The sequence below is a fragment of the Dermacentor variabilis genome, chromosome 4 (assembly GCF_050947875.1).
Source record: "Dermacentor variabilis isolate Ectoservices chromosome 4, ASM5094787v1, whole genome shotgun sequence".
Classification (NCBI taxonomy): domain Eukaryota; kingdom Metazoa; phylum Arthropoda; class Arachnida; order Ixodida; family Ixodidae; genus Dermacentor; species Dermacentor variabilis.
This window is the reverse complement of record NC_134571.1, coordinates 646935-660744: the sequence shown is the minus strand read 5'-3', so window position 1 is coordinate 660744 and position 13810 is coordinate 646935. Positions and strand designations below refer to the sequence as shown.

Genomic DNA, 13810 nt, shown 5'->3' with positions numbered 1-13810 from the left:
CGATCATATACAGTGGTTTTTGAAGTGCCATGTTCTTCGGCTATACTTTAAAGCTGCTTAGGCTTAGCGGGCACTTTATTGGCACTGAGCTGACAGTGGTGGACGGCAATGAGCCGCTTACATGGTCGACACAAGAACACTCCACTTGCGGGCCGTTGCAGGAAACTTGGTGCTAGTGTAATCTTTCTTGAAGAAAAAAAACGCATTTTCACGTATTCCGCAAGCGGGCGAAAATAGTTGTGTGCAGTACACTGCCGCATGCATGCATCTCCACAACAAAGTATGTCTTATTTATACCATGTAAACTGTAGCAAAGAAGGCAGGCATGTGCTTCAGGTGCTTCGTCAACACCTCGCACGAGGATAGAGGTCGTGCACTCGGTGCCTGATGCTCGACCAGCAGACCTGCCTGTTTATATCCTTTTGGCTTTGTAATTAAACCATGTTACATATTTGGTGGAGGTGCTGTTGAAGATGGCTAGATACCATTGACGCAGTGAGCCAGAAAATAGAAGGGCAGGCCATGCTGACGGTAGTGTTTGGCTTGCGTCATCAGGCATAATGGTCAGCAACTTCCGACTAGGGACTGCCAGGCTTGTGGAAATCCTAGCAACCTCTACCAAATATGTAACATGGTTTAATTACAAAGCCAGAAGGATAAACAGGCAGGTCTGTTGCTCGAGCATCAGGCACCGAACGCACAAGCTCTATCCTCGAGCGAGGTGTTGACTATGTGCCTGAAGCACATGCCTTTCATCTTTGCTTTGAAACAAAGTTTGCAAAAAAAATTTGTCCGTTGTAGCTGATAGTCTGTTAAAAGCGGAATTTGTCGCATTGATAGTATAGGCAGGCCAAACTAAGTGAAAGGAATGGTCTGTTATATCCAAAAGTGTGTTGTATGCAGATTGGATCCATTGTAATTGGCATAGACTGTAGTAGTTTTTTCAGATTTAGGATCCGAGATAACCATGTTTACTTGGTTACATCTGATAATTCCTTAGTTCAGTGTTCATTGCCATGTGCATAATGTGTTGGATGACATAACGATGACTTGAACAATTGCAAGTAGAAATCTGATGCGCAACAAATTTTTTAGCAAGAAAAATGGGCAAGGGTTTTAGTATGTGTAGCACGTTGGCGACCAGTTGCCTAAAGTCAGATCCGCCACAAAGTTTTTTAAAGTCAGCTTCATGCAGTGTATTTGTGTTATGCAGTAAAGCACATATGTATGCTGCAAAGGTGCTTTTGGTTTTGTGTCCAATTACTGCGTAGGCAATTTTCAGCTCAATATTTCTGAAAAAAATAAGGTACATGTTAGAATTGGGCAGATACTGTAACCGACCTGGTGAGTTGCATTTATTCCTTGAAAATCCTGCTAGGGCAGGCCGAAAATAGGCATTTTCGATTAGAGATGACGTGTTTTCAATGCATTCAATGACTCCAAATCTCTGCCAAGACAGATGCTGCCACTGAAATGGTAGCTGTTGGGGTCACCATAGGGGTTAGGCGTCTGTGCGAGGACTGGTCAAGGTTGAATTATCCAGCGAAGGCCAGTATTTGGATCAACACAATGAAAGTTAATTTTGAGCCCATAGAAATGCATGGGTGCCTTTGGCTGGGATTGAATTAACCGAAGTCAAATTAATGGCACTCTGCTGTATTCATGTCAAAATTTTTTATATCGTTTCTTTTACTGCTGTTTTCTGAGTCTGTTAAGTAAAGCCTCAACTGTTGACTGCATTCAGCTTTATATAAGCTGCATGCTCGGATCAAATAGTGCATGTGGATGTTAGGCTGTGCTTTAATCATTGTGTGGCTGTTTGTTATTGCCCTCTCAGTGAAGCTCCCTCAGTCCAAATGTTTAAAATCGCTGCGTTTTATTTCCTAGGTGTGGCAGGTTGCCTCTGGTGTTCTCTGTGCTTGTAGGCAATAAGAATGCACGACACTCACTGCAGCGAGTGTCATGCATTCTTGTCTCTCTTCGCCTTATCTAGACCCTAATTATTCAGCAGACATAGAAATAAATGTAGCAGGTGCTAAACACATGTACCTCAGTGACTGTATGGTGGCACCCTCAGAATGCATAAACAAAAGTGCAGATAATAAGGAGTCTTCAGATTACAGCAGCAATGACGTATAGTTGATCCTGCCTTCTTTCTACCATGCTTACTCACTCTACTGGGCAAGATTAGCTTCATACTGGGCAAAAGTTGCAAATTTCAAGGACTGTGGCACAGCTGAAAGCCATCAATAGACGCATAATCTTAACAAACGCCATGCTGCTCGTGACTTTTGAATCGTCAAAGAAGCATGGGTACAAGGACAAAGGCCACTATCAATCCTAGAGGCCACTCTGCTATGTTGTGCAGACACCTGTGCAAGCCCTTGAGAGGAATCGTCGATACCAGGTTCCATGCAGCAGTTCACAGGCGCCGTTTTCTGGTCTACCTGTGGGGGTGATAGTACACCACGAGAAACCACTGAACCGTCACAAGGCAACACTGCTTACTAGCTAATTTAATGTCTTCTAGGTCACTGCAGGGGCTGTACACTCATTTTGGACGACAAGTCAGAACTCCTTTCTGACAGGACGTTATGGGAATTGTGTTCCTCCATTTCGCTACAGCACCGTAGTGGAGCATCGCACAAAAGTCAAGTTGGAACTTCACGTGTGCATGGGTCGTTGCCTTCCCTCTCTCTTTTGTCTGAAGGCACAGCAGAACCATAAAACACTTGCTGCTGTTCCTGCACAAACAAACCAGAAGTGTGGGGATTACGTTTGTCCATTTTGCTGCGGCACCAGAGTGTAGCATCATGCAGAAGTCACTTTAAAAAAGCCGCCACTTTCCCTCTCTTTTCTTCGAAGGCACTGTGGAGGAGTGGGACTGTAAAATACTTGCTGCTGTTCCAACCCAAATAGACCAACGTGCGGGGATTGCGTTCGTCCATTTCGCTGTGGCACCATAGCGCAATGCAATTTGGGCATAGGGGTAGCATCGCACGGAAGTCACTTTTGAACATCGCGCGCGGGCCCCTGCTTTCCCTCTCCCTTTTTTCTGAGGGCAATTTAGACCAGCGAGAATGTAAAACACATGCCGCTGTTTTGGCCCAAACAGACCATGAGTATGGAGATTGCATTCGTCCATTTTGCTGGGGCGCCATAGCGCAGCACAATTGGGCATTGGGGCAGTGTTGCGCAGAAGTCACTTAAGAACTTGATTGTTTGTCAGAAATTTGCTAGTCTCCCTATTTTTGTGATTCTGCATTGTTTTAATTTTTGCTTTCATGTAACGCTACTAGTTTCGCTTGTTGAAATTGCCAAACTATATCTCTAGACATGATTTCTGGCAGGAAACGCTTCGTGACGGAAGTCACCAGAGTGAGTCATCTGCAACCGGTCGCCTTGGACCAGCGAGTGTGGTCCTGCTGGAGGGCCAGCCTCCAAACCACCAAATGGTGGTTACCATGGCTGTTGGTACATCACAAGCGCTGGGCTGTAGTCGTGGCTGGGGTCCCACAGCACGGCATGCAGCCCTGATGTCGGTTGGGGCCGTGCACATCGACATACCGCAACACCCCGTGGTGCTTCACAGCATGGTCACTCGCTCAAGCAAGCAGCTATCCACCACTCTACAGGAACTACGCCGCAGTGCTCCGGGGCGCACAGCTCAGCGGCCACCCATGGAAGAGAGAACCCTGGTGAGGACATGAGACTGTGTGAATATTGAATATGTAGATGCATTTATTAGTAAGGGTATGTGAATAGTGAAATTTTCTAATATGGATATTAAAAAAGAAAAGGGCTTCAAATATTGAATTGGGTTTTCAATATTTTTATCACTTCTAAACAAAGTAAAATATAAGTGCTCTCGTGTAGTCTATTTGGCAACAAAAGGCTTATTTACATTATTTCATACAGCGATTATCAATTGTATTTTGGCTCATTTGAGAAGCTTGTAAGTGAGAACAATGGAAATATGATTATTTCGGGTGCACTATGACAGTGGCAGTAATTCAACAAAGTAAAAGCACTTCTGCAAGTGTACATAGAACTGTAGTGCTCATTGGAGGTATTACAGTAAAACTTCATTCATGCGTAGTTGGCGGGGATGTGGGAAAAATATGGGCTAACCGGTTATACACCTTAACCAAAAACCACAAATTAGCCTCAACTTACCTTTCAGAAGGGAAGAAAAAGTTATGAGTAGTAATTTTCACAGTACACAGCTTGCTTTATTACGAAGCATTAGACCAAAAGTCCGTCAGTTTCAATTGCTGCCGTGGAGCGCTTGCAGCGACAACAGCATCCTCAAATTTGGAGAGACCTCGGGCCAACCTCGCCATGAGGCCTTTCTTCTCGGCAAATGCCCTCATCACAACCACGGTGTGAGCAACTGCTGTCAGAGATGGACCTGGATCATCCACTTCGACATCATCATTGTCGTTCTCATCATCTTCAACTGCACAAGGCACAACATCGGTTACAATCTCGCTGTCTGATAAGTCAGGAGATGTTGCCACATTGCTGTCTAGGTCACAGAATGATTCAAACTGCTGAGCCTTGACATTACCTTGACACTCCAACACCTTAGTGAGCAGGCTGTTGCAGTCATTGGCACCCTCTTTGTTTTTGCCATTGCTCATGCGCACAACGAACTTTGCTTGACTGATGAAGTTCTCGAATGTGACGGAATCGACCCGCTGCCACGAGTAGGCTAACAGGTGTATTGCACCTAGCATGTCGATGCAGTACGTCTTGTCACACTCCATTGCTAGCAGCATTCCGCGCAGCAAGTTCATTTTGTATAAATGCTAAATGTATAAAAGCATGAATGCATCATGCTCACGAATTCCGAACTTGTGAAGTGTCCTGGTGCACTTGAAAGTGTCTTGCTAGAAGAACTGGACGTTGCCATTAAACAACTCCTTGCGAGTGTAAAATCGAAGATATCATCTGAACCTGAAATGACTGTTGGGGCCTGTAGGAAAGGATTTGATGAATTCCAAGTGAGCCTAGCTTCCTTAAGGGAAACTGTATAGGAGCTGTAGAGGAAGTCTGAAAGCAAAAAACAGAAAAGTGCGAACACCGCACTGGCAACATGAAATGCAGCCTTGGAAAAGAGTCAGTGAGCTAGAGCAATACTCATGCAAAAATAAAGTTGAACTAAAGGGTGTGCCCTGCATTCAAAGTGAAGACTGTGTAATACTTCAGGCTGTTGGAAGTAATATTGACTGCCCACTATCGAGGGACTGTGTCGACATTGACCACTGTGTGTCATCTACTTGAACCACAAATACCAAGGTTCACATTGAGGAGGCAGAAGTAAGGCACAGAAGAGTTGTTTTCAAACTACGCTTTCAAAGAACAGAATCAAAGCCAATTTGTGTCAACCTACAGGAAAACAGAAAAGGTTGTTTGTGAAGGCTCTGTCCCTGAAGAAGGAAACTCGCTATCAATTCCTATGAAATGCCTGATCAAGGTAAGAAAGAACCCTGGCAGCAAGGTTTTTCGCATTCAAGATGAGGCCGATCTGAGTGTTTCTGCTAACCAAGCATAATAGCACTTCCTTCTTTAATCCTATATGGCTTACGTCAACTTAGACGAATTGTCATTGCTGTTTTCAAGCTCAGCCTACTCAGTTGTTCACTTCATTGCTACAAGTCTCAAAAAACACTATGATGATTTCCACCTGCTGTTTTTATTGATCCTCATTCCTTTTTCCCTAGTCTGTGTCACAGAGACATGCTTAAATGATAACAATAAAAATTTCTATTCATTTCCATCATGCAGCCCGGAATACTGCCATCGCATGTCATCCAGCCAAAGCAATGCTGTTATCTTTATTTCACAAGATATTGTGTACACGTGTAAACTTAACTTAAACTTCAGCAAACTTGAGTATGGATTGAAGTTATAATTCATATTTTCATAGCAGTACAAAGCACACTATATTCAACTGTATGTACTGGTCACCCAGTGCCACAGGGGCATCTGCGTCAGCAGGTGTTTGGCATGGGCCCGAGCACATGGGGGCTGGACCCTCCCATGCCTAGCTGAGCGTGGCTTAGCCTTGTCTGGGGAAAGGGGGATCCTGAAGGTTAAGCTGATTCCAGCTGTTCAGACCTCTAAGGCCCCTCAACGGAGGCAACACCTCTTTCGCCTCTGCGTCACATAGATGGCTCCTCCAGACTGACCCACCTGGAGGAAATGAGCAGTCACCTTTTCATGTCCCCCTTCATAGTGAAATATTTAGCGTGCACAATTGACAAGGACACAGTGAAGGGGGACACACGTGTGTCCTTGTCGATTGTGCGCGCTAAATATTTCGCTACGAATTCCTACCAACTCGCCCAACTATCAGTTCTGCTGCATATCCCCCTCTTCAAGCATTTTTTTTTCTTTCTCTCTCAATTTTTCATCTTTCCCTTTCTTCTATTCACTTCTCACAAATTTCCTGGTGGCGAGGGTTAACCTTGTGTTTAATATCCAGTCTTGGGTATTACGAGGGTTACTCAAAAAGTAAGGGCTGTTTGCTTATATTTAAATATTGTTACGGTGAAGGGAAGGAAGAAGTTGAATTGGACTAGAGGAAGTTGAAGTCTGGCACTTGCCTGAATGCCATATACAGCAGTTGTAAATGTACATTATTTTACACTCATGGGCCTGCTTTCTTCCTGTTACATTTTAGTGGAAGGTGCGGGGTACAATCACGGAACTTCGCAGCGGATGTCATCTACCTGCCGCCACAATGGCAAATCAACTGACACAAGCGACAACACCTCAGCAGTCCGTGCCAGTGGTCATCCTCACTCATCCGCGGGACCCGGGGACATTTTTTGGCACAGACAACGCCAACGTCCAGGACTGGCTTACGATGTACAAGCGAGTGTGCGACAACAACAGGTGGGATCCAACAATGATGCTAGCAAACGTGATATTTTATCTGAGAGGAACTGCAAAGCAATGGTACGACACACATGAAGCTGACCTAACGAGCTGGGATGTCTGCAAAGAAAAAATTCGAGACCTGTTTAGCAGACCTGTCGGTCATGAGCTGGCAGCAAAAAAAGAACTTGTGTGCCGCGCTCAGACGTCCACAGAATCCTATGTCGTGTACATGCAAGATGTGCTGGCCCTCTGTCGCAAGGCTGATAACAACATGACCGAGGCAGACAAGATTGGTCACCTACTGAAAGGTATTGCAGACGATGCCTTCAATTCATGATGTGTAAGGATTGTGCCACTGTGGATGCAATTATAAAGGAGTGCCGGCACTTCGAACAAGCGAAGGGCCACTGCGTCGCGCAAACTTTTGACCAATTGCCCAATACCGCCGCGACATCTTCTTGCGAAGACCCATCGCGGTTTGTACAGCCCACAGGACCAGAAGATATCACGTGCATCGTTCGCCGTGAGCTTGAGGCCATGGCTCCGGCTTCAGTTCATTCCGACTGTCGGGAAAGCGTGCCCGCTATCTCCCTTATACAAGCGGTCGTTCGGGAGGAAATAGCAAGTTTCGGCATTCCATCTCTCTGCTCGGTCTGCCATACAAACGCCTACCAGATTTCTCCGGTCGCTCACTCCCAGATGCAAAGCTTTCCGCCACTCCGTCGCAACCCAGCTGACTTCCGCACAGCGGATGATAAACCCATCTGTTTTAATTGTTCCGGTATTAGACACATTGCCCGTCATTGCCGCAACCACTGGTCGTCGCCTCCTCTGTGGTCATCTCCGAGTCACTACCACCAAGTACCGGACAATCGTACTTTCTCGCCCTGTACGCCAACCAGGAACATCAACGCTGACAGTGCTCCACCAAGATCCAGCCGCTCCCCGTCTCCGCAAGGTCGTAGGTCCCGTTCGCCTCTTGTTCACTGCTCTTCATCCCCTTCTGCAACCGGTTGCTTCGCTTTGGGAAACTAGGCGGTGCAGCTCCCGGAGGTGGAGCTGCAACTCCGACCCAGCCCACAAATCTTCTGTTGTCCCTGCCTACATGTGGAAACCTACTGGACATTGAAGTTGATACCGTTCCTGTTAGATCTCTCATTGATACAGGAGCGCAGCTTTCAGTTAAGAGCACTGCTCTCCGCCGAAGGCTCAAAAAGGTTCTGACACCTGCCGTACAGTGCACTATGCGAGTTGCCAATGGGAGTACTTCACCTGTCCTTGGAATGTGCACAGCACATGTGACCGTTGGGGGCCATTATACCGTTGTTCTATTTATCGTCCTTGACCTGTCCGCATGGCCTCGACTTCCTTTCCAAACACTATGCCCAAATTGACTGCTCCGCAGGTGTTGTACAGTTGGATCTGCCACTTCCTGCCGACGCAACCACTTGTGCTTCACACCGCTTATGTTCTGCTGAGTTTGCAAGGCTGTGTCCACAGGTGGCTACAACGTCCTCCTGATGCCCTTTCCTCCCGTACCTGATGGCGAGTACGTCGTGTCGCCACTTACTGACGTGGTTTTGTCGCACAATATTGCCCTACCCAGCACCTTAATCCGGATCTGCGAAAACTGCGCTGACGTGCCCATCCTCAGTTTTGGTTTTTCGTCACATGTTGCCACATGGTATCGCCATAGCACATATCACTCCTTTGGAAGAATTTCAGATTTCTTCTTTGACCTCTGAATCCTTCCTCAGTACCAACAGACCTTTGTCACCCACTCCTTGGTACTCGACGCCTGCGGACGATGTTTCTAAAATGATCGCCCCTGACCTTCCTTCCGAGCAAACAACAGCTCTTCATCACCTCCTGTCATCTTATCGGGATATCTTTGATTTGGACGACCGTGCACTTGGCCAGACATCTGTTGTCACGCATCGCATCAGCAGTGGTGACGCCAGCCGCCATTCATAGGCGGCCATATCGTGTCTCCGCAACAGAAAGGGCCATCATAGAGAAAGAGGTAGACAGGATGATGGACAAGGACATCATTGAACCTTCCAGTAGCCCATGGGCATCACCGGTTGTCTTAGTAAAGAAAAAAGACAACTTGTGGTGCTTCTGCGTTGACTACCGTCACCTCAACAGGATAACAAAGGAGGATGTTTATCCCCTGCGTCGCATTGATGACGCTCTTGACTGCCTTCACGGATCCCAATACTTTTCATCAATTGACCTCCGCTCCGGCTATTGGCAGATTAGCGTCGACGAGATGGACCGCGAGAAAACCGCCTTCGTCACACCGGACAGTCTGTACCAATTTAAAGTCATGCCCTTTGGATTATGCAATGTGCCAGCTACATTCGAGCGCATGATGGACTCTCTCTTGCGCGGCTTGAAGTGGTCTACATGCCTCTGTTACCTCGACAATGTGATTGTGTTTTCACCGAACTTTAAGAGCCGCCTGCGGCGCCTCACAACCAAACTCTCCTTGTTTCGCAGGACTGGCCTTCAACTAAACTCCTCCAAGTGCCATTTTGGTCGCCGTGAAATTAACATGCTTGGCCATCTCGTAAATCCCGCCGGAGTCTAACCTGATCCACAGAAAGTTCATGCTGTGCAAAATTTTCCTGTACCTTGTTCAACAAACGATGTCCGTAGTTTTCTGGGCTTATGCTCATATTTCCGGCGATTTGTGAAAAATTTTGCCGACATCGCTCACCCTCTCACTGACCTTCTTAAGAAAGACGTCCCTTTCTCATGGGGACCACTGCAGGAGAAAGCCTTCTCTACCCTGATTGATCGGCTTACAACTTCCCCGATTCTGTCACACTTTGACCCTTCTGCGCGCACTGAAGTACGAACTGACGCGAGTGGTCATGGCATTGGCGCTGTTCTCGCTCAGGGTCAACAAGGCCAAGACCGTGTCATCGCTTACGCTAGCCACCTTCTTTCCATGCCCGAGCAAAATTACTCCATTACTGAGAGAGAATGTCTTGCGCTCGTATGGGCGGTCGCGAAAGTTCGACCGTACCTTTTCAGTCGGAGCTTCTGCGTCGTAACCGATCATCACCCCCTCTGCTGCCTCTCCTCTTTGAAGGACCCAACTGGATGACTTGCACGTTGTGCATTGCATCTACAAGAATATACATTTTCTATTATGTATAAGTCATAGCGCCTGCATAAAGACGCTGACTGCTTGCCCTGCAATCCCGTGCATCAACTGGACGATACTGATGCAGACTCGGACATCAGTGTTCTATCCCTCTCTGGCTTCCTCCATATTGGCGATGAGCAGCTCCAAGATCCTGTTCTTCGACCACTTATGGAATGCCTAAGCTGCTTGCCCAATGACCCGTTCCTCCAGATGTTCACCTTGCCTGATGGATCTTTATATCGTCGTAGCGTTCATCCTGACGGCCTGGAGCTCCTCCTAGTCGTTCCCAAGCACCTTCGGCTGGCCGTACTCCAGCAACTTCACGATGCTCCTACTGCTGGACATGTGGGCATCACTCGTACTTACGACCGCCTGCGGTGTCGCTTCTTCTGGCCCGGCATTTATCGCTCTGTGTGCCGTTATGTCACTTCTTGCAACCTCTATCAGCACCGGAAGACGCCTGCTATGCCTCCCGCTGGTTTGCTTCAACCAATTGATATCCCTACAGAGCCCTTCCGTATGGGCCTCGACCTTTTTGGCCCCTTTCCAATTTCCATCGAAGGAAACAAATGGATTGCTGTGCGCTGATTGATGAGCGCTGATTGATGATGACTGATGGTGATTGATGATGACTGATGGTGATTGATGATGACTGATTGATGAACGCTGCCAACCAGCTGCGCGACAGATGTCGCCGCCTTCTTACTATACGACGTCATCCTGCACCACGGAGCCCCTTGCCAGTTGCTGACGGATCGCGGCCGCTACTTTCTATCGAAGGTCGTCGATGATCTGCTCCGCTCCTGTTCTGCAGAACACCAGATTTCTACCGCGTACCACACTCAAATGAATGGCGTCACAGAGCAACTCAACCGCACACTAACTGAAATGCTGGCCATGTACGTTTCCAACGATCACCGTGACTGGGACGTCGCTTTACCATACATCACTTTCGCATACAACTCGTCCCATCACGACACTGCCGGATTTCCACCATTTTACCTTTTGTATGGCCGTGACCTCACCTTGCCCTTTGACACGTTGCTACCTTCCACAGTACAATCACCCAGCACTGGTTACATTCGTGATGCTATTGACTTAGCCGCCCAGGTCCGAGATTTCACCCGTCATCGCCTCACAGTCTCGCAAGCTTCTCAAAAGCAATGCTACGACCTTCAGCACTGAGACCACCATTTTTCACCTGGTTCCCTTTTCCTTCTCTGGATGCCTTCACACCGTGTCGGCTTGTCGGAAAAACTACTTTCCCGTTATTCTGGTCTGTACCAGATCTTAGGCCAACTGTCTGACGTGACATGCGAGATCACCCCAGTCGGTCAGCCTAAAGATCCTAAAAGCCTAAATGTTCGAGCCAGGGAACATGAACAAAAGTTAACGAAAGATGAATTGGCGCACTTACCTGCGCACTGCAATGCCTGTCGCTGTGCACCTCTTTTTGAGGAGATAAAGATTCTGGGGAAAAGCCATGACCAGACTGCACATGAACTGATGGAGGCTTATCGCATAAAAAAGAAAGGCGAAGACTGTGTTAGCGATACCTCCATTAGGTTGTTTCAATCGGAAATAGATTTTTTTGATAATTGGTTGCCACGCTAAGCTGATCTGTATTCTCGTTTGCTGCGATCTGCGCATGTTCTTTTTGCCTATATATGCCCACGGGCTGCCGTGAATAAAACAGTTGAAAGTTACCGCCCGTGCTGTTTATGTGTTCTCTCCCTCTGTCCCCGTCTTTTTTGCGGTCAATATGATATGCAGTAAATACCAACTAGGCCAAAGTGAAGTTCTTCTGTCACCAGCGATGTTGTTCACGTCGCCAGGCTCAAGCCCTATGTCCCCCCATTAAGTGAGGCTCTATAACTTGCACCGGGACAAAGCTACCCTGCTGGGAGGGTGATGTTACGGTGAAGGGAAAGAAGTCGAGTTGGACTAGAGGAAGATGAAATCTGGCAGTTGCCTGAACGCCATATACGCCAGTTGTAAATATGCATTATTTTACACTTGTGGGCCTGCTTTCTTTCTGCAACAATATTTACACATCAGAATAAAACTTTATTTGTGCAGCAGCATCCGTTAGTTCTTCGCGAAGGTAATGAAGTTTTTATTTTGGCCCAGTATTCGTCTGCTTGTCGGAAAATGCACGCAAGAATGTCCGCGACAATTGTTGCTCCCACCTGTTGTGGAGTGCGAGCTCTAATTTGATTTTTGCATGCAAAAGGATCATCATCTTCTCAAATTTATGGGAAGTTGTGCCTACAGGGCCTACAGGGATGAGTGAAAGAAAGTTCATAAAATGGTGTTGAGGCTTCAACTATGGCCACATAATTGTGCACGATGAAGAGAGGAGTGGCAGACGCAGCATCCAGTTCAATGAAACTGTTTGACAAGTGGACTGGGAATTGCGATTTGATTGACGGCTGATAGTTATTGGTCTGGCTGATAAATTTCTTTTTGTCAGACGCACTACAATTTACATGATCGTAACTGAAAAGCTTGGATATTGCAAAGTGTTTGCAAGGTGGGTGCCAGAAATGCTTGCCAACCAACTCAAACAGCAAAGAAAGTCAAGTGGACGAGTGTTCTTGGACCGCTACCAACAAGACGGAGATGCGTTGTTTTTGCACAATGTTACAGGCGATGAGACTTGGATATCCTACGCCACTGCAGAAACAAAACAACAATCAATGGAGCGGCACCACTCCTTTTCACTAAAACCAAAAACATTCAAGCAATCTCTCTACTTGAGTCAGAAAGTCATGGCTACAGTTTTCTTGGACGAAAGGGGCGTTCTCTTGGTTGATCTCATGAAACGTGAGACCACAGTTACAGCTGACGTATACTGCGAAATGCTCACCAAATTGAGACGTGCGATCGAAAATCAATGGCGCAGGAAACAGTCTGAAATTCTCCTTCTCCATGACAGCACGCGTCCTCACACCGCTCCCCAAACCAAGGAGAAGAATTCAAGGTTTTGGTTGGTAAGGAACAGCCCTTACTTTTTGAATAACCCTAGTACATTAGGTTATAGCAGCTAAGTACAGCTGGTGTCTGCGTTTCCTTCGTGTCTCGCAGCGTCCCCTTGTTGGGCTTGATGATGTGGCGGCTGGCACAGCTGCTGAAACCAAAATAAATTTTACAGCTACAGCATTGTTTCACCCACTTCTTTTTGCCCTCTTTCTAAAAGAAGACGTACCGATAAAACCTTTAGATGTTTTGTTCAGCAGAAAGAAATTTTCCCTCATTTGCATGCCGTCCGCAGTCCGTATTTTGAAAAAACTGTGAGAACACTATCACCTTTCATTGTTGCAAAATGCCTCACTGACACATTAGGGCCTGGATACACTGTCAACAAAATGGTGAGTGGTGACCTCTTGCTCGAGGTCCGCAACATACAACAACATGAAAAGCTCCCTAACCTTGTGGTATTCGGTAATTCCTAATCACAGTGACTCCACACCGCTCCATGAATACAGTCTGAGAAGTCATGTCAGCTTATGATCTCCTAAATTCGACCGTAGAAGAGCTCAATACCTGGAAGGACCAGAACGTCATCAAAGTCTAAAGAATAAAGATAAGACATGAGTACAAAGAAATACCTAACAAACCCCTCATGCTCACCTTTGCATCCAGTATACTGCCAGACTCCCTCGAAATAGGGTACTCAAAGACATGGATACAAGCTTACACCCCAAACCCGCCTAAATGTTTCAAGTGCCAAAGAGTTGGCCATGGCTCACAAAGCTGCTGAGG

At 46.8% G+C, this 13810-nt stretch overlaps 1 protein-coding gene across 5 annotated transcripts in view; it reads left to right on the top strand.

Moving 5' to 3' along the window:
- tweek (transmembrane protein KIAA1109 homolog tweek) overlaps positions 1–13810 on the top strand; it is a 703556-nt gene that overhangs the window by 407315 nt on the left and 282431 nt on the right. For all 5 annotated transcript variants that reach the window (XM_075687924.1, XM_075687922.1, XM_075687923.1 and 2 more), the window contains exon 34: positions 3351–3698. In XM_075687924.1, the coding sequence (XP_075544039.1) occupies positions 3351–3698 (348 nt within the window). The remainder of the gene's footprint in view (positions 1–3350; positions 3699–13810) is intronic.